Raw genomic sequence first — 27,320 nt, forward strand, 5'->3', positions numbered from 1 at the left:
CGTCCTGGTCACTTTGCAGAGAAACAGCCCCAAAGCATGATGTTTCCACCCCCATGCTTCACAGTAGGTATGGTGTTCTTTGGATGCAACTCAGCATTCTTTGTCCTCCAAACACAATGAGTTGAGTTTTTACCAAAAAGTTATATTTTGGTTTCATCTGACCATATGACATTCTCCCAATCTTCTTCTGGATCATCCAAATGCTCTCTAGCAAACTTCAGATGGGCTTGGACATGTACTGGCTTAAGCAGGGGGACACATCTGGCACTGCAGGATTTGAGTCCCTGGCGGCGTAGTGTGTTACTGATGGTAGCCTTTGTTACTTTGGTCCCAGCTCTCTGCAGGTCATTCACTAGGTCCCTCCGTGTGGTTCTGGGATTTTTGCTCACCGTTCTTGTGATCATTTAGACTCCACAGGGTGAGATCTTGCATGGAGCCCCAGATCGAGGGAGATTATCAGTGGTCTTGTATGTCATCCATTTCCTAATAATTGCTCACACAGTTGATTTCTTCAAACCAAGCTGCTTACCTATTGCAGATTCAGTCTTCCCAGCCTGGTGCAGGTCTTTGTTTTGTTTCTGGTGTCTTTTGACAGCTCTTTGGTCTTGGCCATAGTGGAGTTTGGAGTGTGACTGTTTGAGGTTGTGGACAGGTGTCTTTTATACCGATAACAAGTTCAAACAGGTGCCATTAATACAGGTAACGAGTGGAGGACAGAGGAGCCTCTTAAAGAAGAAGTTACAGGTCTGTGAGAGCCAGAAATCTTGCTTGTTTGTAGGTGACCAAATACTTATTTTCCACCATAATTTGCAAAATCCTACATTGTGATTTTCTGGATTTTATTTATTCTCATTTTGTCTGTCATAGTTGAAGTGTACTTATGATGAAAATTACAGGCCTCTCATCTTTTTAAGTGGGAGAACTTGTACAATTGGTGGCTGACTAAATACTTTTTTGCCCCATTGTATCTGAGGCTGTTGAGTGGGGCTAGGGGCTCCGCAGTAAAATAAAACAATGATAACTACCCTAAACAGTATACAAGGCATATTGACATTAGAGAGGGACATGAAGCGAGGCATAAAGCAATCACAGGTATTGATTGGGAGAGCTAGATAAGACAACAACGGGTAAGACAGCAACAGCTAATCAGCTAAGACAACAACAGGTAAAATGGCGATGAATGGGCAGAGAGGGTCAGTTAACTACACACAGGGTCTGAGTTCGAAGGCTGGGGCTGACAGATAAACGAAATAAACAAAATGGAATACCGTGATTAATGAACAGTCCAGCAGGCATCAGCTATGTAGCCAGGTGATCATAAGGTCCAGTGAACAGCAAAAGATGAAACAGGGAAGTCGTTACTACACTAGCAAGCGGGAGACACGGCGTTCATAAAGTTAGCAGGCCGGGGATAGCAGAAGCGTTTTCACCGACATCCGACAAAGGCCGGTTGAGGGCACATCGGAAGGAATAACGTTGGCAGACCAGAGGTGATGGATCGGCGGGGCTCCGTGTCGACAAAGGGTCCAATTGGTAAAAGAGTCAATTTTGTTTGTTAGCCGGGAGATGCGCCTGGCTCGAGGCTAACTGGTGCTAGCTTTGGGATAAGGGCGTTAGCCACTATAGACACTCGGTAGCAGCTAGATAGTTGCGATGATCTGATGCAAAGGTCCAGAGTTTACGGCAGGAATCCAGCAATGTAGTGGCTTCTAGTCGTGATAGTGAAGAGTCCGGGAGGCATCAGCTGTGTAGCCAAGTGATCATAGGGTCCACTGAGCAGGCCGGGAGTTGGGCCTAGCTCAAAGGCTAGCTTTGGGGCTGGGTCACTCGGTAGCAGCTAGCTAGCTGTGATGATCTGGAGTAATGGTGGAGAAAAGCAGTCCGAAATTCTCAGGGTGATATGTGCAGACTGGCGGGTATTATCCAGGGAAAAAGCAGAACGGAGCTCATCCAGTTTATGCTCCAGTGACTGCACGTTGGTTAGTAGAACGGATGGCAGAGGTGGGTTACCCACTCACCGCCAAATTCTCACAAAGCACCCTGATCTCCACCCCGGTATCTCCTTTTTTCATGTGAAGGATGGTGATTTGGGCCTTGAATTTCCATCTTTTCTTCAAGCAAACAATGGGGATTTGGGCTTGGTCTCAGAGAAGCAGTACATCCTTTGCGTCCGACTCATTAAATAAAAAATCTTAGTCTAGTTCAAGGTGAGTAATCGCTGCTCTGATATCCAGAAGCTCTTGGTTGTCAGACAGAGAAATCCCAAAAATCAGTCTTCTTACAAAACCATCTGAATGGTTTGGCCTACAAACTATTATGACCCCTCTATGGAAAGATGAAACTCTCAGGAACACCATGGTCTACTCATCTGAAGTCAGTACAACTGATCTGCCAACTTCTGTCTATAGAAGTCTGAACAGTTTGGGTTACACACTAACATGACCCCTCTATGGAAAGGTGAGACTCTCACAAACATGTACCCAAGGCATCACAAGACTTGTCTTAAGAGTCCTGGTACCAGTTTTTTTTAAATTAATGGAAGTATACATGGAGACAGTTTAGTGCCAAAAAAATTAAATACATAATCCTGATCTTTCAAACAGCTCTCAGATATAGGACAGACACTTCAGAACAAACTTCCTTTAGGTTTTGGGGGGGAACTATCTGTTTTTCCATGTAGTTAAATCAGTTATTCAATGCATTTGTATGAGCTAATAGCAGTAAAATAACATTAAAACTAATTGTTTTAAATATTATTTTTATACTTCACAGGGTCTTGAAATTCAAAATCAAATAGCTAAATGATCATCCTATGAAATTCCATATAGCTTAGTATAACCCCCCCTCCCCAGTTTAGACAGGCTTAGACTAGAGGGTTAAGGCTTAGATTCAATCAGATCTAGTGATAGCAGACACCTGCATAGAGGATGTTTGGCGGTGTAGGAGCTGGAACTGCGTTTAACCTGGTGAGCAGCTGCTCTTGCAATCATTGTCACAAAGCCACATCCGTCCCACTGGCCCGATGTTCAGAGCTAGAAAGTGTCGCTGTATATAAATAATTACGCTTAATTAAATTGAAAATACCATTAAATTGAATAATGAGGATTTCATCCAAATCGAGGTGTAGATTACGTAAAATGTTAATGTCACATGCACAAGTTCAGTGAAATGCCTTTCTTGCTAGCTCTAAACCCAACATTGCAGTGATCAATAACAATGTAACTGTTACGCTGGTATTAACGATTCGGGAGACAGGCGCAAGAACGCGTAAAAGGTTTTTTAATTACGCCCCAAATTACGGCGTGCAGTGTAAAGGCACGGGGACAAAGACCAATCGAACACGTAACAGAAACACAGGGTTGAAACACAAACAAAAGAGCGAAGAGTACGTCGAATATATAACACTAGCGGACAATGATTACCACACAGGACGAGACCCGTAATCATCTGCGCAATCCACAAGGGCACGAAAGTCAAAACACAGCACATGTACTCACACGCACCAACGGACATAGTAACAATAATCGACAGCACCGTGGTGAACAAAGGGAACATATATACAAATACAATCAGTGGGATTGAGGCCAGGTGTGCACAATGAAAGTTCCAGAGGGATCCGTGACAGTAACACTAAAAATAACAAGGTAGATCAGAACACACAAGATATAAAAATAAGAACACAAAGTAAGTAAGTATACAATAGACAGGGTCAGTTCCAGCACCATATTTACAATGTGCAAGGATACTTGATCGATAGAGGTAGATATGTATAGGGGTACGGTGATTAGGCATCAGGATATGCACTATATATACAAAAGTATGTGGACACCCCTTCAAATTAGTGGATTTGGCTATTTCAGCCACACCCTTTGCTGACAGGTTTTAGCCATGCATTCTCCATAGACAAACAATTTCAATGTGGCACCGTCTTAGGATGCCACCTTTCCAACAAGTCAGGTCGTCAATTTTCTACCCTGCTAGAGCTTCCCCGGTCAACTGTAAGTGCTGTTATTGTGAAGTGGAAACACTAGTGGCCCTAGTGTTGTACTGGGCTGTCAGCACCACCCTCTGTAGCGCCTTGCGATTGAGGGCGGTGCTATTACCATACCAAGCAGTGATGCAGCCAGTCAAGATGCTGTCAATTGCACAGCTGTGAACTTTTTGAAGATTTGATGGCACATGCCAAACCTTTTCAACCTCCTGAGGGGGAAGAGGTGATGTCTTCAAGACCTTACGAGTGTATTTGGACCATTTTAAGTTCTTAGTGATTTGGACACCGAGGAACTTGAAGCCCTTGACCTGCTCCACTGCAGCCCCATCGATGTGGGTGTGCTCGTCCCCGTTTCCTGTAGTCCACGATCAGCTCCTTGGTAATACTGACGTTGAGGGAGAGGTTGTTGTTCCGGCCCCACACTGCCAGGTCATTGACCTCCTCCCTGTAGGCTGTCTCATTATCGCCGGTGATCAGGCCTACCTTCGTTGTGTCGTCAGCAAACTTGATGATGGTGTTGGAGTCTTGCGTGGCCATGCAGTCATGGGTGAACAGGAAGTACAGGAGGGAACTAAGCCCACACCCCTGTGGGGCCCCATGTTGAGAATCAGGAGGTGATGTTGTCTACCTGTCACCACCTGGGGTCTTGTCGGCCAGTCAGGAAGTCCAGGATCGAGTTGCAGAGGGAGGAGTTCAGTCCCAGGGTCCTAAGCTTAGTGACGAGCTTGGAGGGGACAATGGTGTTGAATGCTGAGCTATAGTCAAAGAACAGCATTCTCACATAGGTATTCCTCTATAGGTGGGTGAGGGCACTGTGGAGTGCAGTTGACATTGCGTTGTGTATGAATCTTTTGTGGCGATGTACGCAGGAGTACGGAGATCTGACTTACAGAATGACGGACGAGGAAGGGCCTTGTATGCTTGTGTAACAGTTTTAACTTTAAACCGTCCCCTCGCCCATACCCGGGCGCGAACCAGGGACCTTCTGCACACATCAACAACTGACGCCTACGAAGCGTCGTTACCCATCGCTCCACAAAAGCCGCGGCCCTTGCAGAGCAAGGGGAACTACTACTTCAAGGTCTCAGAGCAAGTGATGTCACTGATTGAAACGCTATTTAGCGCCCACGCTAACTAAGCTAGCCGTTTCACATCCGTTACACTCACCCCCCTTTTGACCTTCCTCCTTTTTTTCCGCAGCAACCAGTAATCCGGGTCAACAGCATCAATGTAACAGTACAAATTTAAACCGTCCCCTCGCCCATACCCGGGCGCGAACCAGGGACCTTCTGCACACATCAACAACTGACGCCTACGAAGCGTCATTACCCATCGCTCCACAAAAGCCGCGGCCCTTGCAGAGCAAGGGGAACTACTACTTCAAGGTCTCAGAGCAAGTGACGTCACTGATTGAAACGCTATTTAGCGCCCACGCTAACTAAGCTAGCCGTTTCACATCCGTTACACTTGCTTGTGGGTAGAATAACAATAATCTAGGACATTATCGCCCCTAGTAGTGAGAGAAATGTGTTGATGGAAGTTAAGCATCACGTGCCTTAATGAGACAGAATTAAAATCTGTGGCAACCAGAAAAGCATCCTCTGGATGTACGTTTTTCTGCTTGGTTATAGCCTCGTACAGTTTGTTAAGTGCCAGCCTGTTCTTGTCCTGAGGTGGAATGTATACAACAGTTACGATAACAGCTGAAAACTCCCTCGGGAGGTAAAAGGGTCGGCATTTGACAATCAGGTATTCAAAGACAGTTGAACAATGGGTTGGCTCTTCCACCAAGCTCAAGTCAGCAAACCAGTTGTGGTTTGAGGCTAACCCCTCCCCCCCTCAATTTCCCCGACTCCACTGTCCTGTTGGCATGGTGAATGGAGAGTCTATCGAGTTGGATAGCCATGTGGTGTATCTTGTCCGAGAGCCATGTTTGAGAAAAGCAGAGAATTTTGCAGTTTCGAGAGTCCCATTGGTAGAAAATCCGCGAATGGAAGTTTTCCCTTCAACTTAATCTCGCCAGGATCCCCCTCTCTTGCCTCTGCAACGTCGTCGTTTCCTCTTGGGTAGCCAGAAAACTGTCTGGAATTACAGAAAGAGCCCAGGGCAGATGAATCGAAGTTGAAGCCGGAATTGAGGTAAGTAACTGCCGATCGGATGTTCAAACGTTCTTGTCGGTTGTAAGAAATGATAGAGGATACATTTCGAGAAAATAAAGTAAAAATGCACAACAAAAGAATGACAAAATAGCTAAGTTGCCATGGAGCTTGCATAACAACGGCCATTCAGTATGGCTCCATTTATATTTTTATATTTACATCTCGCATTCCAGTGTTCGAACTTGTAAAAAAGGCTGCATGGGATTTCTATCAATGTGACTATTTGCACCCAATGGCAATGTCCGGTTTAGGTATAATGCCGGGAGTCACATATGGATTTGTAAGATCTAATGCAATTCCACCTCCGACACAGCCAAAACAACCACCTTGCGGATGTCGGCTGAAGCAGATCTGATTGAATAGAGTCCATAGTAGGCTACCTCTATACTATCCACTGCAAACTCAGAGTCATTGAGGGAATTATTTATTAGTTGATTTATTTATTTTTTAATTCCCCTTTATTTCACCAGGTAGGCCAGTCGAGAACAGGTTCTCATTTACAACTGCGACCTGGCCAAGATAAAGCAAAGCAGTGTGACAAAAACAACAACAACACAGAGTTAGTGGGACGTATTGGGATAGAAGCTCAAGGTAATTTCTAAGAGAATGATGAGAGATGTAGAATATAGAAAATCTCAAGAGCTTAATCATGTTGATAGTAATGGATTGTCTCTTGAAGGGAATTGCCTACTGTTCTTGTAAGGTGAAAGTAAAAGAAAGTGAGGCTCCACACCATTCTAATTTATGGATATGCTTACTCAGCAGTGTGCGTCCACACAGTGTTTTGGCGAGCTCTACGTTACAAATACACTACACAAACACTCTGCTCTTACAATTAGGTCATCCCAGCTGATGCTAGTAAACTTTTACTGACATTTTTTTTACATGGACATATTCATCAATTTAATTCTCCATCATGTTAGGTAAGGAAACAGGTAACGGATAGGCATGTGTTATTTCCATTCCGGTTAATTGAAACACAATCAAAGTCATGATTGAATTATGATGATGCATGGACAGCTGTTCTCTAAAGAATGCATTTTAGTTGGTAGAAAGGTGAACACACTCACAGGAACAGTGTCCAGGTGCAATGGCCTTCTCGGGGAATCTACTGCCACGCACACTCACAAAAACAAAGGAAACGGCCAAGTGAACCCAGAGGTAGATTTACAATGTGTCAGCAGCAACCTCCCCCTCCTCCCTACACACCACTGAGGATTTATAACATGACTGGAGAAGTTTTGGCTTGGCTGACTGATTTACCGAGGTCAAATTACAGCATCTTGCAGCCTGCTCTAGCCACATGATGAAAGAGTAATCATACAGACTCTTAACGTCACTCTGTAATATCTACCCATAGACTTCCGGCTACATCTGGGGACTTTTACACTATGGTTTCAATGTTGGGTAGACTTGAAATCCCACGAAGTCAGAGCCAATAGCTCCTTCGCATTGTGGTGTATGTGTCTAAGTCAGTCTGGAATATAACCAGTCTGGTATTAATAAATTGTGTATAGGGATTGGGGTGGAAATATGGTTTTGGGAATCAAGAGTGGAGCTATCTTGAGCATAGATAACAGTACAGGACATGGTGGGGATAGACTGATAGTATAGAATGATATGCTTTGGAAATCGGCCATTTTCTGTCAGATTTTGCACTTCCTTCCTGGTTGAAGGGCATTTTCCACAGAGGGTTCTACATGAAACTGTCCCTGTTGCTACAAATCTTGTTGTATCCTATGTTTTACATGAAATGTTTCTTGATGTAGGCATACTGAGAAAGCCAGTGGTTCCAAGAATGAAGGGGCAAAAATGTTTGTTTAAAAATAACCAAATAAAACAAGACTTACGGGCAATCTTGGTCTCATTATTTCACATATCATAAACTCAAAACATCAACAAAGTACATTGGCATTAATCCCTCAAAAATGTGACTATTAGAAGGGTGTGATTCAACTCGTGATAATAATGGAGTAAAATGTTAACTTACAAAACAGGCTCTAGCACAACAACACAGTGTCAATGTATCACATTTCTATGGATAGAAATGCAAAAAAAAGGGTATAACAATTTATCGGATTTGACTGATCAAATATAAAGCAAACTATCATCAACGTCATGCAATGGCAGCTTTGCCATTTTGAAAAGGCAATTATTATACAAATACTATGTTACCAGTGTATCTTGTGTATGGTTACAAAGTCAGAAGAATTGGGAAGTTCTCAGTTCTTTGAGCAAAGGCATCCAACAAACAATTTCAACCTTTTAATTTACTGAGTGGGTTTGGTTTAGTCAGAAAATGCTCAGTATGAGGATTCATGTTGTACAGGCTGTTCAACAAATGTGAGGGTATGAACTTTGTTGGGTAAAGAAGATGAAAGAGCTGTTGCCGTTCAATTCTTACACAGAGAGGTTACGTCATTTAGCAAATGCTCTTATCCAGAGCAACTTGCAGTAGTGAGTGCATAAATGTTTAATACTGGTCCCCCATGGGAATCAAACCCACAACCCTGGCATTGCAAACTCCATGTTCTACCAACTAAGCCACACTGGACCTGTGTGTTCCACTCACTAAATTGGAATGAACCAATGAGTGATTCCTTTTCACACCTGGTTGAAATAGACCAGTGTTCAGGCCACAATAGGAGCCTTTCTTTCCTTCATGTGCCATTGAGCAGCAAAGGTTGGTAAAGTTCAGGAGGCACACCAATTTTTATTTGAAAATCTATAAATGGTGAAAATGAATGCCCCTGTGTTTATTTGTGCTTCACTTTCAGGGCCAGAGACTTCAGTCCGTTTGCCAGCTGCAGACCTATTAGTACCCCACAAAAACCCTAACATCACAGCTGTGGCGTTGTGTTTGTTTGACTTTGTCATTATTGAATTGAGACATGCAGGCACAGTGGATGTGAATTGAGAATGTGTATTGACTCATTTTTGAAGGGTGCACTTGTTAAGTCCTGACCATCTCGGATAATGTTTAGACTGAGAAACACTTCCAAACTGTTGACTCTGGTCTTGGACAATTCAACTTTGGGGGAGTTATGTATATCTCAGAAATTTGAAAGGTGTTTCTGAGGCCAAGTTTTCCATTCTTTCTGGACCTCAATGCTGACTCTTGAATTCATTTATTGAGGAGGGCTTGAATAAACACAGAATATGGCATGAGCTTTTGTGCCTTAGTGTTGATTGAATATGTTTGAATACGGATTATCCCAAAGTTGCCTTCAAGCTGTCATCAGAGAGTGTGTAATTTTATATAATTCTTCACAAATCATAAATACAGTTTTGCCATATGTTATATGGTTGTTATTCAATATTCAAACAACAGCACACAGGGTAATGAGAGAGCGGTCATTCACCACTACGGTTGAGTGGTCACTCCTGTTTTCTATCTGCTATTTCACTATGTCATATGACTGGTTTCTATGAAACTTCCACAAACAAAAAATAAAAAAAACGAAAGGCCAAAAATCCAGTGTTCCTGGCTGCTTCAACCATACGGCTTCAAGCTCCACAGGAGGAATCTGTCTTGTAAACTGATCTGGCTGGCCAGTCATGACCTCAGCCTTCAAGCATGAGTTCTCAGCAATGGTCTGGGTTTAAGAGAACAGCTTTCCAGTGTAACTGAGACTAATTAGCATCTGTCCCTACGGAGAGCAGCAGAAGGTACAGTAGAGCTGAAAAGATGAACCTATAGAGACACCCTTTAAGCAACATCCCCTTGTGCCTATGATGACAGAAGGTAGGCTAAAGAAAATAGGCTGAGGAGCCATTTGTTTTATTTTTCCCCACTTTGCATTTATTGTGCTCTTAACGCAATTTACTAAAGCAACATTTTTGTTTTTTAATTCTGCAACAGATTCATATTTCTCTGAGTGCTGCAATGTTAACTGGCAATGTGAACTGTACAACAAACTACAATAAACCAAGTTTTCAATGCCAAATAAAAACTTATCTTTGTAATATTGCTCATTTGGTGACAGCTTAATCACAGTATGTCACCCAAGCTGTTGTCCAACAAACAGATTGAGAGCCGTCAGCAGATCTGTGAATGATGGTCTGTGATCATGACGGGTACAGAGGGAACTCTGAGATGACAGGTGGCCGTGAACTGCATTAGCCCTCTGAGAATCCTCTTGGGGGTCTCATGGAACAATGTTCCCTTGGCCCTCAGCTGTGGATGGGCTAAAGTGATAACTTTTGCCTCTGTGTCCATTAGCTTGATGTGATGAATTGACGCTGCTTGCTCCAGGACAGATGGAGTCCTGTTCTTTTAATGGGATCCTCATATTCCTCTTGAGAATACTCAAGGTCTTATTCTACAGCTTTGCTTACAATGGAGCCCCCAAGCAAAAATATTCACTACAGTGCCTGAAATAAAGCAAGGTGACATTGTTCCTAAACCAGAATGTGGGTTCAGAGGGTAGACTAAACTCATTAGAATGGCTGTTAGCCTCACTGGAAGTGTAGGAAACATGTTCTTTTGAAGGTTGAACAAAATGAATGTAATTGCAGAGGATACAGATCAATGGAAAGATCTACGTCCTATAGGAAAAGAGTCAAGAACAGTTGACTACAGGTGGCAGACAGTCTAGTGGTTAGTGTTGGGCCAGTAAGCAAAGGTTGGTTTGAATACCTGAGCAGACATGGTGAAAATGGGCAACGTACCCTTGAGCAAGGCACTTACCAGCTATTTGCTCCAGTTATGGAGTTCAACCCTGTAAAAACACACCCAGCTGGTGTGACACATTTGGGATTACCAGGTTGTTACCTTGGGTTCAGATCCCAAAAATGGAAGGGTCTAGGTTACAAAAGCAGAGGACTTAATGAGATGGACCAGAGGCTGGCCAACAGCGGAATGGCTCTGACCTGAATAATGTCTGTGCAGATGCTCCTTACGACTGCAGTGAGAGGCCTTGAAAAGGAGCAGCTCTGAGCAACTGGGTCAGCCCAGCCATGTTGTCCCAAAAATAAAAAGCGTAACCGCGTGAGTGTCTTGAATGCATGTGAACACCAGCCATGCTCAGAGTTGCCATTTCCCCTTTAAGCCAGTCAAAATATCATAACTCAAGCAGTTAAATGCCAACCAGAATTTATGTACAAGCGATGGCTAGAAAATGGCCAATTGTAAATGTGCCATGCATGCAAGCACTAAAGGAAACTAGCTGCACTTCACATGAAATTGCCAAGACAGAAACTAAAGCACTGGCTCCTTCTAGTGGACAAGATGAGGTATTACAATACATCAAATAAAAGTATGAAACAAAAACAGGATTTAAAAGTTCATAAAATGTTTATTGGCATGACATGAATATACAGTCTTGATCATACATGCAAGTTACATTGATTGCCAGGCAGAACATACCTACTTTAGGTCAATGCATTTAATTACCAGGAAGTCCAACACCCAGGTGTTGGAACACAAGCTGTACACTTCAACACTAACATTTCTCCCAGTTGTTAAGACTTAACTAAAAAAATAAAAACATTTAAAGTCATACATTCTGTACAGTACAAGCAGCACATAGCACCAGCAGGCATCTCATAGGGTGAGTTGTTTTGCAAGGTCCTTGATCAGCGAAGACTTTAGCTGTGAAATAGTTGCAATTCTCATCTGCTTCTGACTAGAGTACTTGTTCTTAACCGTCTGAAACAAAGAATTAAATCAGGGGGACAGGGGCCATTTTGGAGAATAATTTGAACTAATCATTGGTGCATGTAAAGTCACAAACACAGTGGCATTCAAAGCAAGAGGCAGTACTTTGTATGATACTCACCATATGCTTAGTATGTCCCTCGTTCACCTTCAGAACATTTTTAGCGATGTGCTGCATGGCATGGACCAGGCTGTCTTCTGTGTAGTTCATGTAATGCTGTAGTGTGGAGCTCTGGGGTGAGGACACAGAGCAATAGCAAAAAATGGCCTAGTTTCACTGGTCAGAATATCTTACAAAAAAAAAAAAAGATGCCATTCAGAAAAATGAAGAGAACTAAACAAACTGATGACCCATCTTACCCATTCGCCGCAGTTGAAGACCTTCAGGGTGAGGGCAAAGGCGGCACTGGCCACCTGGGAGGGAGGGAAGTGCACCATCTCGTAGTCCACCATGGTGAGCTCCACAAAGTACTTTGCCAGGGTGTGGTGCTCAGCAGTCACCTGGAGAGATTTTAATTGGTGTGAATACAGGCCAGGGCTGTCCAACCATCTGCCAAAGAGCTACAGTCCTATAGATTTTTTGCACCAGATTCTAATTAGCTGGTTGGAGCAAAAACCTACAGGAAGGTAGCTTTTTGGGAACAGGGTTTGAGCAATACAAATGGAAGTGTATCAGTGTTGAAGGAGGTTGGCATACCTCGCCAATCTTTGAGGCCCTTCTGAGGAACTGGAGGGGGAGAGGGCGGCCAAAGCTGAACTTCAGCACCCTTAGGATCTTCATCTCCATGTCCCTGATCTGTGCAGTGGTGTAGGCCTGGTCGGTAACAAAGGCAAAGTCTACGATCTCCGGAGGGTACATCTCCTCGTATTTGGAGGCAATGAACATGGCTGTCACACCAACAAGCTGGAGCTGCTTTTTGGGCACTGGGTTATCCTGGTGAACAAGATGTCAATCAATTGGGACCACACACACAGTAATGGGAGCAAATTATTTATGGTTGTGTCCAACCCATTTTGTTGTTCTGCCCAAACTTGAAATCCTGGATTGGCAAAAAATAAAATAAGCCTACTAGCAGGTTAAATTAAGTGTCTGCTACATCCCCACCATGTGGCCTCCCGAGTGGCACAGTGGTCTAAGGCACTGCCACTAGAGATTCTGGGTTTGAGTCCAGGCTCTGTCACAGCCGGGAGGCGGCGCACAATTGGCCCAGCGTCATCTGGGTTAGGGGAGGGTTTGGCCGGCAGGGATAGCCTTGTCTCATCACGCACTAGCAACTCCTGTGGCGGGCCGGGCGCAGTGCACGCTGACACGGTAGCAAGGTGTTTCCATTGGTGCAGATGGCTTCCAGGTTGGATGGGCATTGTGTCAAGAAGCAGTGCGGCTAGGTTGCGTTTCAGTTCTCCCCGAGTACATACAGGAGTTGCAGCGATGAGACAAGACTAACTACTACCAATTGGATATCACGAAATTAGGGAGGGAAAAAGGGGTGAAAAGACATTCCCACCAAACTTCAAATAGTTTCAGATCAGGATGTCTAGGATAGTTGGTCAAGGGAAAGTTCCCACTGGCTTATTACCTGAAGGAAGCGATCAATGATTCCCACAGTCATGAACATGGTCTCCTGCAGCAGGCGAAACTTGATTTGGACCTGGACAAGCCAATCGATGAGGATAGCACGCATGTTGCCTGTAATTTCCTGTCCCGCCAGATAGTTGGGTTTGACAGCCTGATCAATCTGCAAGGGGAGATGACAGAGGGCCATGTAGGCAACAGGCACATGCAGTAAGACAATGCATTTGAGGGACATAGTTACTCAATTTCAAAACCAACCTCAAGTTTCTGGAGATATTTGTAGATGTCCTTCACATAGTCACTGCAGAGCATGGGGTTGTCATAGTCGTCAGCATCTACATCCTTGATATTAAGTAGGACATCTGAGAAGGCCTGGCACAGCTCGTTGGGAGCACAGCCAGAGGTCTCCATTGGTGTGGGAGACATTGGCTCAGGCAAAACCTGTCAGATAAACACCAACGTTTGTATTCAATATGGGGTATAGTGGTGAACAAGGTCCAAAACGTGAATGGAGAGTTGAGCAGATTGAAGGCAAACAAAAAAAATGAAGCAGACAAATTGCCCATCACCCCAGAAGTCTCACCTGAACAGGGGCAAAAACTACTATCTTTGGTGGTTGAACCACCTGGGCTTTTTCAGCCCGCGTGCTGGTCTTCCTGTCAACCACCTTAGTGGTTTCTGCCTTTGCATTCTGTAGAATAATTGAAGCGGAGTATTTTAGTAAAAAAAACATGGCAAATAGATCGTAAGCAATACATAGAGAACACGTTTCCGGAATCGCACCTTTTTCAAAGTCTGTCTGGGGACTCCAACATTTCCGATTTCGCCGAGCGCAGCTCGTGGTCTCAGTGTAGGCTTAGTTCCCAAAACAGCCTTGCCCGGCAGAGTAGTTTGGTTCTCTGAGGAAGCCAGGCGACTCTACAGCAATAAAAGAAACCATGTAGCGAGATTTATTCACACAGGCAAATAAAACAAGGGATGTCGAATACTGAATGACTACAGTACGCAAGAATGTCACGAGAAGGAAACATTTTTTTGCAGATGCACGAGGCGATTTCACTTATCGCCATCTGAGCTCCAAAACTATTCTAAACGAATGCATACAAGGGAAAAAAGAAAAAAAAAAACAAATGCCACGACTACATTACAACAAAGAGAAATTCAGCTAAATATAAAACTTACTCTGGTCATAGGGAGAGCCATTTCGAAAGATGAGTTGATTTGCTGAAGACAGAAAACACTGCACTGTACAATACCAAAGAGTGAATCACCGTGGTTTAAATGCAGGCTTACTCGAATCCCATTCGCTGCGTTCCAAAATTAATTGTCATCTGATTGGATGATACGCAGCCGCTTAGAATGCGTTCCTAGGACAACCAGTAATGACGACAGGATTCATATTTTTTTTAAAGACTTCCGCCTCCTTATAAATAAGAAAAATACGTTTTGTTTCAGTTGAAAACAAAGGCACTTTATTGTACTTAATTACGGTTTATCAACTTGTTTTGTTTGTTGATGTTTTCTATTATGTAATTAATTCTATGTTTGCAAAGGTATTTTTATTTATTTTATTAGGCAAGTCAGAAGAACAAATTCTTATTTACAATGACGGCCTACCGGGGAACAGTGGGTTAACTGCCTTGTTCATGGGCAGGACAGGTTTCCATCTTGTTGGCTCGGGGATTCGATCCAGCAACCTTTCGGTACTGGCCAAACTCTCTAACCACTAGGCTACCTGCCGCACCTAGGAGCACCATCAGTTGCTAATTTCCCCAAAGATTCTTAAAAACCTTTGATTTTGGCTCTGTTTTCTCTGATAACTCCACCATCACAGTTGCATTTCATGTAATAAAGTGTACACTTGTACTACACTGTTATTTGACTATTTACGGTCTTCTTATTACTGCATTTGTGCTAGTCATGTAGGAAACAGGACACCATGACCATACAACACACATTTCTTATATTGTGTTAACCTCTGATCCCATAAATGTGCTCTGGAGGCACATCAGGCTCTGCAGTAGCCACATATCTAGTGCATAATTACTCTTCTAAAAAAATGGAGAAAAAATAACAGAAGAACATAATAAAGACAGTGGTTGTTGTCCAACTAAGATAAAAGTTATATATTCAATTTTTATTTCACATGAACCGCGCACACACACAAACGCAAAAAAATAAAAATAATTTCAAAAATGTTATTTGGTACCACAGAATAAGTTACATGATACATGTTCCATCTTTCAGATAATTCATGGACTCCATTTGTTGTGTCATTGCCAGAACATCATGGAATCCAGTAGTGAGGCCAGACATGTGCTGGAAATAGGCCTCCTTCTCCACCTGGACAGATAGATTATTCACCCCGGCATCTTTCAGAATAGCAGTCACCTATAAAGAACAACATGGAAATGGTTTGAGATGTATTATTCATGAAAAACACAATTAACTTAACCCCAAAAATAATCAAGAAATGTTTTTTTCCACTCGCCTGCTGTATGATCCTCTGCTCCACAACGTCTGACATCAGCTGCAGGTGAATCGTTCCTGCGATGACACTGGCTGAGTGTCTCCAAAAGTGAGGGTCGCGGTAAGATAGCACACCTTCTACTTTCTCAATCTGAAAGAGCACAAAAATACCCAACCTGATTATTCATTGTATGGTCCGCTCTTCAAACACTATCAATCAACTGAATACAAATCTAATGTACTTAATTACAATCTTTCAATTTTGATTTACTTTAGTATGTAAGTAGAGGTTTTGCTATCCAACCTTTTCCAGGGCGATGTTGAGGTCCTTCTCATGTTCAGGAGGCGTCCTCAAGAGGAGGACCTCAGCTGCATCTGTCAGCAGCGGGATGACACTGAGGAAGATGAGGGTGGAGATGAAGAGGGAACAGATGGGGTCAGCGATCAACCAGCCAAACTGACGAATGAGGATTGTGGAGATGATCACACCAACACTGCCCAGGGTGTCAGCCAACACGTGCAGAAAGACACCTGGAAAAAAAATATGCATTTAAAGCCGTGATTAAACACTGACTGTGGTCCGTCATACAGTTGAAAACAACGAAGAGCAAATGAGCACCTAATTTGGACGTACATTCATAACACCTCTCTTCAGCTCAGGTCTACAAGGAATTATGAACAGTTTTTATAATGTGGATCACTCACCTCTCATATTGGCATTCATGCCCCCGCCATGGGAGTGGCCATGGCTGCTTCCATGACTGTGTCCATGACTGCTCTGCCCATGCCCGTTTCCACCGTGCCCATGTCCCCCATGAGAGTGCCCGTGCTCGCTGTGCCCATGCCCGTGGGAGTGGCCATGATCATGCGATGAACAGTTGCTTTTAGCAGCACCGTGGGAGTGGGCGTGGCTGAAGGCACAGATACCCACTAGGTTGACGAGGAGCCCTCCAACTGACACAGGCTGGAGAAAAAAACAGATGCTGTGTTATCAGGGTTACCAGACGAACATTTGTTTAAACTCTTTTGGACAACCTACATATTATTAGGCAGAGAAACTTGAATATGTTTGATACAAATGTGAACATAAAGAGGCATTATGAGAAGCTGTAGACATGGTTAACTTACTGTCAACATGTCTGTGTTAATGTTGGGAGGGTCTACGAGTCGGGTGACCGACTCCACAAAGACAAAGAAAGCTATGACCATGAGGAACAAGCCATTGATGAATCCAGAGAGAATTTCAACCCGGCCATATCTGCAAATTTAAACAGAACATTGATCAATCACATTTGAATTTCTCCACTTGACAATACTAGCTCCAGATAAGAATGAAGACGTCCAATTAGGGCTGGGCGATATGACGATATATATCGTGCGACGATAGAAAAACTTCTATCATTTCGTATTATGCTCTATCGTTTATTTCGTTGTGTCGCAAATCACTCTTTACAGCAATATTTTTCGTTCGATTGGATGACACTTTGCGTTCTTCCACACGTGCGGAAGGAAATTTGCAACACAAACAAACATGGAGGAGAGTGAACGTGACACAGAGCACGAAGAGGAGCTCGTATCTAAAAGTGGGGCTACTTCGGTCGCTTGGACGTGGATTGAGTATCAAAAGTCTGACACGGGCCAGAAAACCGTCCTCTGCAAAATATGCCGCAAGCCGGTCCTGACAACAGGCTCAAACACCACTAACCTCTTTCACCACCTATGCAAGAATATTGTGAAACAGCGTGGAGAGTCTAAGGATGAGACCCAAAACAGTACAGTCGAGTGCTCAAAACAAACCACCGACTCAGACGTTGCAAGAGGCTTTTGCCCGCGGCACACCATATGGCAAAGAATCACAAAGATGGAAGGAGATAACAGCTGCCGTTACAACTTACATCTGCAAAGACATGGCCCCAATTACACGGTCCAGAAACTGGGGTTTCGTGAGTTGGTGCTAACACTCGACCCAAGGTACCAAATGCAAATTGATAAGTGACAAGTATTAATGCCAAAATAACATGCAAAACATAAATATATATATATATATTTTAGGCCTATATTTATTTTGTTTGCAACTATAGTTGAAGTGTTTTCTATTTACCTTTTTAGGTTTCATAAATTTGGTTACATTCTTAATTGGAAATGTGCACAAAGGTTCTAAATAAAAAGAGAAATAATCATATGAGTAAGTACCTTTTATTTATTGAGTATAACTCAAAATGTAATAAGAAATAGACATTTACATGTAGTCATTTCATATAAACTATTTATTCATTGAATTTACAGAAAATGTGCTATATCGTGATATGTATTGTTATCGGGATATGAAATTACTTATAAATCGGGAAATTAGATTTTGGCCATATCGCCAAGCTCTACGTCCAATACCTCTTAGAGCAGCTTATCTCCATTACTGAGCTTACCCATAAGAGTATATCCTGGTTGCTTTCCAGCGTGTCATGAGAGCTGCAAAGAGGCCCAGCACTAGAGCAGAGCAGTCAAACAACATGTGGAAGCCATCAGAGATCAGGCCCAGGCTGTTGGTCCACACACCGTAGAAGAGCTCCACAAACGTGAAAGCCTAGAACGTGGAAAACAAGAAGTAACAAGCAATTTAGTCAACTAATCTTCATTTTTAGCCACCACAAAAAGCTCTGTAGATAAGACATGGTACTGAAATGCTCAAGTCTAGATCACCCAGTCCAGTCATCTGATATTCAGTCCTATGTATTCTCATACTTGAGGTTCTACTTACCAGATTGAGACAGAGGAAGTAGAAGATCTGTCTGGAATCATACTCCTCCAGGATCTGTTTGAGGGAGTCTTTGATGAAGCGGGGCAGAGACTGGGACGTGTGCTGCAGGGCGTCCCCCATGAAGTTATACAGAGGGGTTCCCTCGGGGGAATATCCCACCAAGGTCCCCTTCTGACCCTTCTTCGATGGTGACGACAAGATGCTGTCAGCTGAAAACAGTGAGAGGGGCATTTATGGTATATGACATGCTCAATAAATGCCACCTGAAAGTTAGACTACAGTCCTTACTCTGACGAAAACTGTCTAGCCACCATGAAGTCAGTCATTACTACTGCCGGTACTCTCACTCACCCATGATGAAGAAGATTGCACTGACCAGCACCCCCCCAGAGAGCACATGCTCCGTCTCTGTGCTCTCTTGCTGGGGGGTCTTGCTCATGGTCCGGAGCTGTTCCGTCAGCGGGTGGGTCCAGAAGTTGGCCAGCAGCAGCCCACTGAGGAAGAGAAAGATGGAGCCGTAGCGGGCACACCTGGGAGCCTCCATCTTGGCGATGCAGATGGACTCTACATAGAACTCCAGGATCATCACAGAGAAGATGATCATCCCAAATGGAAGGATAAGAGCCGACCATGACTCCACTTTGCTCTGGAAATGTAGAATCACAGTTTAGGCACTTTGTACTCTTTATGCAGTAACAAATACCCAATTGTTTGGGCTCTTAACCTTACCGAGACAAAATATTTGTAAGAAATCTGATAAACATGCATTATAGATGTCTTAGAATTGTGCTTTCCCATATTATCCATCTCTTACCTCTGTGGTGGCTGAGAGCACTATGACCCAGGGCAGCAGGACTATGGAGGAGACCAGGTTATCCAGGGCGTACAGGCGTTTGGCTCCCCCGATCTCCACAGACAACTTCCTGGAAGCTGTGTGGAAGCCAATCTTCAGGCAGAGAGACACCACCAGCAACACAACCCCACCCTGAGAAAGAGAGCATTAGTGGCTTAACTTTTCTCAAAGTGTAGAGAAAGGAGAGAAGATGGAGTTGAGACACAGGGAAGATTACATCCACTAGACAAGCAAATACTGTACTTGTGATGTGATTGATTTCCTTACCTTGTGATCTGCTACCCCCAAGAATGCAATAGCAGTATAGAGAGCATGAGTGAGGGCACTGTCATGGTGTCCTTCAGCTAGAAGAGCAGATGATTAAGGGAAAGACTATAGAGGTTAGACATTATGATCACCCATTCAGAGAAAAAAATGCACTTGTACTTCTATTCTATCGTGCATTTCAGAAAGGATACGATGTTCTGCCATCTTTGCCATGAGGTCATCATTGTCAAAGAGAAGGAGACAGATGACAGCGATAATGAAGAGAGCAGCACCTCTGGTCTACAACACAAACAGACATGTTGTCATTCACCACATCCACAGGGGTTTGGAAGACATTGAAATGAAGATTGATAAGACTGTTTAGAAAGAACATAAAAAAACAGATGCACACGTGTGCTTACCTTGGAGGGGCCACCTCCTGAGCTTGTGAATAGAACACTGAGGAGTGCGATGACCACCACATCGCTGTGCTCAAACAGTAACAACGTCCTGAGCAAGAAGGAAAAAAATAGGATATTATCAAGGAGTGTCTGAGGTCGTACAAGTAATGACATCAAGAAACCAGACCCTCCATTCAATCAGACGGTCACACGGATGACATGACATATTACCTTAAAGGTCCACAGAGAGTGAGACCAAAGAAACCCAGGAGGGAAATGATGCAGCTGATGACCGAATGTTTGAGAAGCTTGATCCACTGCAATAAAGATGGGTGAGGGTCACGTGATTACTCCTGGAGTGCATATGCTGTCTATGACACATTATTTGTGTCTCCGAGTAAGACCTGAAAGCAATGCAAAAACATACCTGTCTCTTTGAAATTGCTTTCCCAGAAGAGAATGGTTTTTGGAAGAAAACCAAAATCACTGCACACCTACACAGGAACAAAAGACAGATGTATTTTCCATACATAACAGAATAAACTCATATTTTAATCGGAGGAGAAAAGGGTAACCAGGAGCTACTCACCCCAATTTTAGTATGAAGATGAACTGAACAATATGGACAACTTTGAGGAGGTCATATGATTCAAAGATCCCAAGAGCCTTCAACACCTTGGACACAAGCAGTAACACTATGTACCTGGTTAGCCTGAAAGAGAGAATAACAAGTCAAATGCAATCTCAGAACATGATCTTGCCCACCTAGCTAGGGAAGACTAGTGATGACAATCTGTGACATAAACACAGCCATGATGTAAACAATAGCCTCACTTTTACCGTAGGCTAGCACTGAACAGAACATACAAGCAAATACTCTGAATTCATCAACTAATCTGGTACAATCGTCACAGGATATATAGTTAGTCAGCGAAGACAGCAACTGACCTAGCTGAGGAACGCTCAACTCTGTTCTATATTGAGCATTCCTCAGCTACAGCTAACCTAAGCTGCCTAACCACAACAATTTAACATTACTAGAAAACTAGAGGGCTTACCTGGCATTCGGTACTTCAACCCTGCCAAGCTGTCCACTGGAAAGTACATTGCTGCTGTATTTGTCATCCATTTGTATAGCTAGGCTGAAATTCAACAAATGTAATGATCCATGCGACCAGGCTGGTGGTTGCTAGCGAACGTTGGCCTTGTAAAGTTGTGTCAAAGAGATTACTATAGTAGCTGTTGTTAGCCAGCTAGCCGGCTAGCTTATCATTATAATTCAACAAGACATCGTAGCTAGCTAGTTAGCAAGACCTCCCTCTTACAATACAGATGCAGACCATGTTCGTTCAAATATCCGGCATAATTAAGAATATGATATCATAAACTATTTGTAAAATTGCTTCCAAATGAAAGAATACCATCCCAGATGGTCGCGGCCACACTTCCGGATACTGTAAACGTTTCCACGTCACAAATTCTCGAACCTAATGCCGCGTTCAAAACAACTTGGAATTCGGAAAAATACGAGGTCAAATCATGACGTTAGTGAACTTCAGGTCGGAAAGTCGGAGCTCTAGGCATAGGCCCGAGTTCCCGAGTTGAATTCCGATTTGGATGACCGTTCAAATCGATTTTTCTCATTCGGAGCTTGTTTTTTCCGAGTTCCCAGTGGTTTTGAACGTACTAAAGTTCCCAGGTCCGAGTTCCCATCAGTTCTGCTTTGTGCAGCCAAAGTGAAATTTTAGCCTTTCCCCAAAAAGTTTTCTATTTAGACTTTGGATTACATATTTTATACTGCTGTAGGGTACCTAAACATATACATTGATTACTGCTCTTACAAATAGTTTTATGAATACATAATTCCAATATACTTATTTAGTAAACAAACCACATATGAAGGCAGCACAAGCTGTCATGCTCTTATCTATGCTTTATGTATGCAGCTATTTGTAAACAGGTAGGCCTTCAATATTTTCAATATATTTGATTTATTTTACTAATGCAGGAACATTTGGTATGTACAGTCTTCAGAAAGGTCCGCACAGTAAAAGCAGGATTTTCTCATAATATCCTTTGTGTCCTCCTGTTTCACAAAGGAAACGGGGTAATGAGTTAATGTCCACATCATTTAATTCAAAATCAATCTCCAACTTTCTCCTGATTCTCACTCAGTGTTGTGTTGTGTAATTCACCAGTGTGTGCTCCTGTAGGGTTCTTTTGTACATGGTCTCAAACTCTTCCATCATCTTCTTCAGGTCCACCTCAGAGCGGTTCAGAACACCCTGATCAGAGTTTCACACATACCGTAGCCCTGGAGAGGAGTTTTATATCTTTAAATATCTTTACCAAGTACACCATCTAATACAGGTAAGCACCAACGCACACGCATGAACACACACACACACACACACACACACACACACACACACACACACACTTTCTTTCTGTGTGTCCATTTTATGTGTGACCTGTTTGTGTGTGGTTACACTACACCTGTTTGTCTGGGTGTGTTTGGACCTCTGTTGTGTGTTGGAACCTGTGTAGTGATTTTGTACCTGGCTATTTTGGAGACTCTGCAGGCCTTCTGTGTGTTTGTGTGTGTTTGTACTCATTAATATGCCTTACCTTTGGCGAGCTGTGGGCCGCTCCTGCTGCGGGAATGTCAATGAAGACGGCGACATCAGTCCCTTTGGTATTCTCTCCTGCCTCAAAGACAGCCTAGGAAACCATTTTACCACATTAGAGACTATGTGCCCAGACATTATCATGGAGTTATATTATTGCATCTACAATGTTGTTAAAGGTTGTGATGAGTGCTATCCTACCCTTGTACCCTTTTTGGCAAGATCGATGTCCACGTCAGTGTCTTCACTCCTGTCAGTCTTCAGAAGGGCCAGAATTGCGGGGGTGAAGTCTTAACTGGTCTCACATTTAATTACCTTGTCCAAGTCCTTCTGGTATTCTGTAGGAGAAAGCGAGAGAGACATATATAACGCTTCAATACATCCTTACACTCATGATAGATCCTGAAATGAACACATATTCACACTATCCATGAAGGTCCTCTTTCTGACAAATCTCCTCGTGTGTCCTTAATGCCATAATTTCTACCAGAATATCCTAATTTGTGCGCAAACTCTATTGTTACAAAACAAGAACAATATCGAATAGCAATTGAAGCATAGACCTGCCCTAGAGTACATGATAATATTGGTCACAATTGGTCATCAAATAAAAGGGTGTGTGTGAACATTTGCAATTTCTTTCAACATGGAGCAGGATAGACAGCAAGGGAGAGGAAGAAATCAAAGTGTTTGTAGACAAGGGGCCCGTCAAAGTGGTCAAAGAGGTGGGCATGGGCCCTGTCAAAGAGGGGGGTTTCAGAGAGAGGGAGGCAGACGGCAGGGAACATGTGTCTAAAGTCCAGGCCATCGTCGTTGACCATGTGGTAAACAGAGGCCTTACCATGGCAGAGGCTGCCAGATTAATTCACCCCAATCTGAAAAGGTCAACTGTCAATTCAATCATGAGATCATTTCGCCAAGAAAGCCAGTAAGTCTGCAGAATATGCACTCTGCTTTATCATTACATTTACAGTACATGACATGTTATAGTAAATTACATACAGTAAAAACACATGCTAGTGTTCTTACAGTATGATCTATTGACAGTATACACTGTTCTGCCCTTTGAATTGACAGAAGACCCCGTGGCCGTGTGCTGACTGACCAGCAGGAGTGAGCAGTGGTGGAAATGGTGAGAGCCAGCAATGACATACGGCTATTCAAAATAAAGCAGGCCATTGAGGAGACCGATGACACCTTTACCAATGTGGCATCCACCAGCGTAACAACAATCATCGGCCTTTCGAAGAGGCACCAGGTATCTATGAAACACATTTACCTTGTGCCTTTTGCGAGAAACAACAACTGGGTGAAACAACTGCGGGCCGAGTATGTTCAGGCACTATATGGTAAGGTTCTGTATTTATTTTCTTAGTCAACCTTGTGTTCTGTTTCTTTGTGTTCTTGAACATAGCCCTGTCTTTCATTTTTGCTGTTGATTTCACCTGTGTTAGTTACTCACCTGGTCTCATCAGCTCCTTATTTGGTTCAGTTCATTCTGTTTGTGCCTTTGTGAGGTATTGTTCGTTTTGACTCTACTAAGCCTTTTCCTAGCTAGTTTGTGAGAACCAGTTATAGCCTTCAGTCCTAGTTTTGATTCACCTGCCTGTTTGCCTACCTGTGTTTGACCATTGCCTGCCTGTGACCACGATTCCTGAAAACATCTGCTGCGATCTGCGCGTGAATCTACACCTTTTTCTCCCTGAGTATTCATTACATATGTACTGTATTACTGTTACTATTCGATGTACACGCTACTTTACAATATCATATTGGAACTATACTGTAAAAATAACTAACAAATATATATTTTAGAGGGTGATAGTGCTTGATGCTGCTGTGAACTATCACAAGTATATCTTTGATGATGAAGCGGGCTTCAACCTGGCCAAAGCTCGGTCCAAGTGCCTGGACAACGTGGGGGAAACATCTCCATGTGCGCAGCTATCTCTGAAGATGGTGTGGTAGAATGTAGGTCATTACTTGGATCCTACAACGCTGCACACCTCATTGTGTTTCTCAATGAAATTGAGCAGGTCTGTCAAGGTGGAAGGTCACCGATGACATTGTGTGGGACAATTTCAGGTTCCACCATGCAGAGTGGGTTCAGGCATGGTTTTGGGCCCATCCCCGATATATGACCCTGTTACTGCCCCCATGCTCTTCTGTCCTCAACCCTATTAAGGATTTTTTTTCAGCATGGATGATCGCCGTCCTCATGAGCGTGTATGATCACCATCCCCATGAGCTTGCCACCTTCCTTCTGGCAATGAACGAGGCTTACAACGACATCAAAGCAGACCAAGGTCAAGCTTGGATTCGCCAAGCCAAAAGCTTTTCCCCGCGATGCATGAACAATGAGATTCACAGTGATGTGGATAAGAACGTACGGCCAAATGCTCAAGACAAGCATGATGCAAATGAATGCGTGCTAAATGTTATTTTATTTTAATTAATTTAATTTGTTTAATTTAAACACGTATCTTGCATTGGATGAACTGGTAGTTAAAACGACTAAATTGAAAATATAGAATAATGTTGTGTTTTGGTGAGTAAACCAATGTTCTCATTACATTTCACAATAAACTTATATTTTGAATCAATGGTTGTGTGGTGAGAGATGTTTACAATCCAAATGAATGCACAATGAGAAGTTTTGAATGAAAGACTGGCTGTGTTACACGTGTGACCAGTTTGGAGTTTTGTACTAAGAGTTGTGAAAATATACCAAAAAACTGTATTGCTGTTTACCTTTGTAGCTGGTGGGCATTAAATTAGTCAGGGGTCATCAGCAGGGCCAAAACTACATTGGCTGAGGGGACAATGTTGTGACTTATATGCCCAGTAGACTGCTCATAGACTATTTCGATTTTTTTGTCTCTGCCCATTGCTCCTCTTCACCAGAACTGTCATAGTCATATCCTCATCCACTCCTGTAGAGGTAATATTGATCATTAATAAAAACACTAAAACCGACTGAGTGAATAGTTAAAGGTTAAATCATTTTTTTAAATTAAATAAAAATAGAAGCCCATTGGACAGAAACTGGTTGAATCAACATTGTTTCCACATAATTTGAAACAAAAATGTAATGTGAAGATATTGAATCAACGTGAACGTGAAATTTGTCATTGTTTATTTCACGTTAAATTCACGTTAGTTGACAACTCAACCAAATGTAAATCAAAACCAGACGATGAACTGACGTCTGTGCCCGGCGGGAGGGGGGCTTGGAGGTACCAACACTTTCATAAACAGAATTGTAATTAAAGCTTCAATACGTAACTTTTTTTGCGACTTGACCAAATTCACATAGAAATATGAGTTATAGATATGTTATTCTCATTGATAGCAAGTCTAAGAAGGGGTAGATCAGCTGAAAATACAATATTCTGGGTTCTGGAAAATATATTTCACAGATGGTACAATGGCTATCTACACTGTACTTCCTTGATTTGTCACATAAACTGAAATTAAGCAAACGTTTAGAATTTTAGCAACCAGGAAATGGTGGAACGATTTCTGCATAGTGCACCTTTAAAGAGAATGAGCACAAGTGCATCAATACTTCTTATACGTTCCTTATGGTCACAAGGCCGCAGAGCCAGATGGATGACCAGGACGTGTACTGAGAGCATGCTCTGACCAATTGGCAAGTGTCTTCACCGACATTTTCAACCTCTCCCTGTCCGAGTCTGTAATGCAAACATGTTTTAAGCAGACCACCGTAGTCCCTGTGCCCAAGAACACTAAGGTAACCTGCCTAAATGACTACAGACCCTTAGCACACACATCTGTAGCCATGAAGTGCTTTGAAAGACTGGTCACGGCTCACATACACTCTATTATCCCAGAAACCCTAGAACCACTCCAATTTGCATACTGCCCTAACATATCCACAGAGGACGCACTCTATTGCACTCCACACTGCCCTTTCCCACCTGGACAAAAGGAACACCTATGTGAGAATGCTATTCATTGACTACAGCTCAGCGTTCAACACCATAGTTCCCTCAAAGCTCATCAATAAGCTAAGGACCCAGGGACTAAACACCTCCCTTTGCAACTGGATCCTGGACTTCCTGACGGGCCGCCACCAGGTGGTAAGGGTAGGTAACAACACATCCGCCACGCTGATCCTCAACACAGGGGAGGTCAGAGACCTGGCCATGTGGTGCCAGGACAACAACCTCTTCCTCAACGCCCCCATTCTCATCGACGGGGCTGTAGTGGAGCAGGTTGAGAGCTTCAAGTTCCTTAGTGTCCACATCACCAACAAACTAACATGATCCAAGCACACCAAGACAGTCATGAATAGCGCACAACAAAACCTATTCCCCCTCAGGAGACTGAAAAGATTTGGCATGGGTCTTCAGATCCTCAAAAGGTTCTACAGCTGCACCATCGAGAGCACCAACAAACAAAAAGGGTGGCTGGAGTCTTTGACAATTTTTGGGTGCATGACACCGCCTGGTATAGAGGTCCTGGATAGCAGGAAGCCCTATGTACAAGACTCCAGCCACCCTTTTTGTTTGTTTAAAAAAAGTGCATTGTTGGTTAGAGGCTTGTAAGTAAGCATTTCACTGT

General features: G+C 43.1%; 2 protein-coding genes across 2 annotated transcripts; both read right to left on the reverse strand.

The window, feature by feature from the left end:
• Positions 1-11,422: 11,422 nt before the first annotated feature.
• Positions 11,423-14,635, reverse strand: LOC100136690 (cyclin B1). The gene is given in 9 exon segments (NM_001124658.1): positions 11,423-11,800; positions 11,931-12,041; positions 12,170-12,310; positions 12,507-12,743; positions 13,387-13,545; positions 13,641-13,823; positions 13,966-14,073; positions 14,166-14,300; positions 14,565-14,635. Coding segments are annotated over 9 exon segments (1,200 nt in total). The 5' UTR covers positions 14,586-14,635; the 3' UTR covers positions 11,423-11,695.
• An 865-nt stretch (positions 14,636-15,500) lies between these two features.
• On the reverse strand, positions 15,501-21,759 carry slc30a5 (solute carrier family 30 member 5). Its single transcript, XM_021590862.3, has 16 exons — positions 21,165-21,759; positions 20,696-20,818; positions 20,534-20,600; positions 20,338-20,423; positions 20,128-20,215; positions 19,918-20,005; positions 19,727-19,803; positions 19,421-19,591; positions 18,958-19,252; positions 18,607-18,815; positions 18,275-18,432; positions 16,980-17,109; positions 16,557-16,815; positions 16,156-16,382; positions 15,874-16,002; positions 15,501-15,773 (listed from the first exon to the last, which is right to left on the reverse strand). The coding sequence occupies exons 1-16, from the start codon at positions 21,233-21,235 to the stop codon at positions 15,603-15,605; spliced, it is 2,349 nt and encodes a 782-aa protein (XP_021446537.3). The 5' UTR covers positions 21,236-21,759; the 3' UTR covers positions 15,501-15,602.
• Positions 21,760-27,320: the final 5,561 nt, after the last annotated feature.

This window comes from Oncorhynchus mykiss, chromosome 29 (assembly GCF_057628025.1).
Source record: "Oncorhynchus mykiss isolate SJ-2025 chromosome 29, ASM5762802v1, whole genome shotgun sequence".
Classification (NCBI taxonomy): Eukaryota; Metazoa; Chordata; class Actinopteri; order Salmoniformes; family Salmonidae; genus Oncorhynchus; species Oncorhynchus mykiss.